The 3,646-nt window shown below is 31.7% G+C and overlaps 1 protein-coding gene across 1 annotated transcript in view; it reads left to right on the top strand.

Annotated features, from left to right (window-relative positions):
• The window catches only part of LOC106470653 (hemicentin-1-like), an 89,096-nt gene extending 86,178 nt beyond the window's left edge, over positions 1 to 2,918 (top strand). Inside the window, exons 9-10 of the mRNA XM_022399285.1 lie at positions 644 to 778; positions 2,879 to 2,918. Coding sequence (XP_022254993.1) covers positions 644 to 778; positions 2,879 to 2,910 — 167 coding nt within the window. The 3' untranslated portion in view covers positions 2,911 to 2,918. The remainder of the gene's footprint in view (positions 1 to 643; positions 779 to 2,878) is intronic.
• Positions 2,919 to 3,646: the final 728 nt, after the last annotated feature.

Here is a 3,646-nt window from a genome sequence, read left to right as displayed (position 1 = left end):
ATATATATATATGTGTGTGTGTATAAATATCTATACATTTCTATATAATTAAAAAAATATCTTCCTTATATATATATATGTGTGTGTGTGTGTATGTATGAATGTGTGTGTGTTTATATATATATATATATATGTGTGTGTGTGTATAAATATATATACATTTCTATATAATTTAAAAAAATATCTTCCTTATATATATATATGTGTGTGTGTGTACATACATATATATATATAATGAAATCCCCTGGACCACGAATACATATATATATATATATATAATAAAGTCCCCCAGTGTATCTCAGCGGAAGCTTACTATTCACCCACCAGAGTTGCTAAGATGATTAATGTAAACAAAAACTAAATAACATATCTTTAGAAGGTAATTTCAAAATAATTATGCACTGAAAAGCTTTAAAATTCCGAACGCTTCGTAATTAACATATCACTGAGAAAAATCATTAAGTTAATAAAATGTTTCCAACTACTATATGAACACTTGTATATCCGTGGGTGTTTCTCTAAAATTACTTGAACAACTGTAAAATCATATTTTATGCTTTAATTACACGCTACAGCATATTATCATTACAGAATCTGATAGCGGTGTAGATGATATTTTAATAACTGGGTAATATTATTCCAGACACCGACATTGGGACGATCCAACTACCGTACATACTTGGCATTGTGTTTGGGATTGTGGCTGTGTTGATCGTAATCACTGCTACAAATGTCTTTTTGAAATACTTCTGTGCCAGAGAAGAAGAAGAAATCCGAGGTAAGTTAGTCTTAACTACCATCCTTGTTTCTCACTTAATTAAAAGGGGACGTCTTTAATTTCGAGAGTAAATAAATGCTTAAAAAGAATATTTATTCTCCCCGAGTTTCGAGGTGGGTGTGGTTTTGTCTGATTACAGTATAGACGAACACGTGCTATACTACAAAGGACCTTGTTTTTGTTTTTTTTAACTATTTAACACTGTAGGTTCGTAAACTTGCCCACCGGAATGTTTTCTCACCTATAGTAATAATAGCCACGTGTATCGTATGCACAAGCTATCAGGCGCTTATGCAAAACAGGTTAAATAAACAGAACTAATTAGCACATCTTATAAAAGAAAGAAAGAAGTTTAAAAATTTATTATTAAAGTGTTATTTGGCAACTGGATGAAATTAAAGTGATTACTTTTTGTTCTACTGAATTAGTACAATAAATTAAACGTAACAATAACATTATACATATATAATGTTAATATACGTAAGTGTTAACTGAAGCAAAGTAACTCAAAACCTTGAACATAATTAAAGTACTGATGATGACAAAACCTTGTCGAAACGTTGTACATTTGCTGTCATGTTAAACTTATATTAAAGTTTTTCTTCATTACCCATTTAAGCCGTCTCCAGCCATTATAATTAAAGTACGCTTTAGGTACCTACGGTTTGGTGTCCCCTCGAGTTTCGGGGGATGCAGGGACACTGACGATGGTCCTTATTCCACTTATATATTCCCCACCGAAGTGTTAACTGAAGCAACGTAACTCAAAACCTTTAACACAATTAAAGTGCGCTTTAGGTACCTACGGTTTGGTGTCCCCTCGAGTTTCGGGGGATGCAGGGACAGTGACGATGGTCCTTATTCCACATATATATTCCCTACGGAAGTGTTAACTGAAGCAACGTAACTCAAAACTTTTAACACAATTAAAGTGCGCTTTAGGTACCTACGGTTTGGTGTCCCCTCGGGGGGTGCGGGGGCACTGGGGATAGTCCTTATTCCACTTATATATTCCCCACGGAAGTGTTAAGATTTCAGTAACAAGCCACGAAGTAAGTGGAAATACTATGATACGGACGTAGAATATAATGTCTTTCTGGTCGGGACCTTATTCGTAGATTTCATATACAAAATCATGACCAACATATATGATGATGGCTACGCAGGTTCGTTTATCAGTGTACGGACGTAGAATATAATGTCTTTCTGGTCGGAACCTTATTCGTAGATTTCATATACAAAATCATGACCAACATATATGATGATGGCTACGCAGGTTCGTTTATCAGTTTCGTGCTTCGCCTAAGATACTTTATTTTGACGAACGAAAAATCAACAAATCACCGATTTGGAAAACAGTCGAACTGAAAGAAAACGAAAACACAATCAATTTATGTTCAGAACGTTGGCTGCTTTTAGTAAACAAGTGATCAAATATCACCGAGTTTAGTAAGAAGTAAAAGTTAACGTTTTATTTTGAACTGGAGAATTTTACTCTAAATTGATTTGATAAAGAAAAGTAAGTTCTTGAAGCTTTGTACTTTTAATTGTGTAAACACTATTGAACGGCAAGGAAATAAAAAAAAATATATTCAAACACCATTTGGGATGCATTTCAATTATTTACTTCGGATTTTTTACTTGATTAGCGGTTGATTGTCCTAAAGTTACGTTCTTTAAGTAGAAAAAATAAGCATAATATCATTAAAAGCTAGGCCTTTCTTTTTTGTGTATGTTTATTTGTATTTCCTCTTGAAATATTGGTGTATCAGTAAGTCTACAAGTGTTAAGTACTTAACAAAACTTAATAAATTTTTCTTTGAAGCATTTGCAAAGTTTCAATTTGCTGTAAAAAAAAATTAGAAAAAACGTAAATAAAAAATATGTTAAATATACTAATGTTTGTATGTAAAATATACTAATGTTTGTATGTTAAATATACTAATGCTTGTATGTTAAATATACTAATGTTTGTATGTAAATATGCTAATCAGTATGCAAAACAAAACGAGAAAAAAGCCAATGAAACTTAATAGCATATAAGGGTAACTAAAGCTACAGTGAATGAATAACAGAAATAACTGATTTCCAATTCTCCAGGCATGAAAGGAGACGAGAGAGAAGAAAAGTAAGTCTAATTTACATATATTTTTAATTCATAATGGATTTAAAATACTCATATTTTATGCTATTCTGTTTGTACCGTTCACTCACTTACTATTACGATCACTATTGCATCAGCAAACTTAATATCGATACGAAGTGCATGTGTTTGTATAAGTATTTTCTTGTAAAGATGCTTACGAATCTGGTTGATAATATAATAAGAAATAATGGTTTTGAAACAGTAAATTTGTATTTTTTTTCTAATATATTTTCATTCCCGATAAATGTGTAGACATTTATCGCTGAAATTTATCATCAACTCATTTGTGTTTTTATAAAACTTTGTGGAAAATAAATTCAATCAGCTGTAAGGGATAGACCTTGATCCTAATAACTAATATTGATAGATCATCGGCTGCGGGTTGTAAATCTTGATTATAAAATCTACTAGATATAAACGTCATTAGGTGCGGGTTGTAAATCTTGATTATAAAATCTACTAGATATAAACGTCATTAGGTGCGGGTTGTAAATATTGGTTATAAAATCTACTGGATATAAACGTCATCAGGTGCGGGTTGTAAATATTGGTATAAAATATACTGGGTTAGAAAGGTCATCAACAGCAGGTAGTAAATATTGATTATAAAATCTACTGGGTTAGAAAGGTCATCAACAGCAGGTAGTAAATATTGATTATAAAATCTACTGGGTTAGAAAGGTCATCAACAGCAGGTAGTAAATCTTCATTATATAATCTAC

Source organism: Limulus polyphemus, unplaced genomic scaffold (genome assembly GCF_000517525.1).
Source record: "Limulus polyphemus unplaced genomic scaffold, Limulus_polyphemus-2.1.2 Scaffold4143, whole genome shotgun sequence".
Taxonomy (NCBI): Eukaryota; Metazoa; Arthropoda; class Merostomata; order Xiphosura; family Limulidae; genus Limulus; species Limulus polyphemus.
Note: the sequence above shows the minus strand (reverse complement) of the source record. Positions and strands in the feature narration are given on the sequence as shown.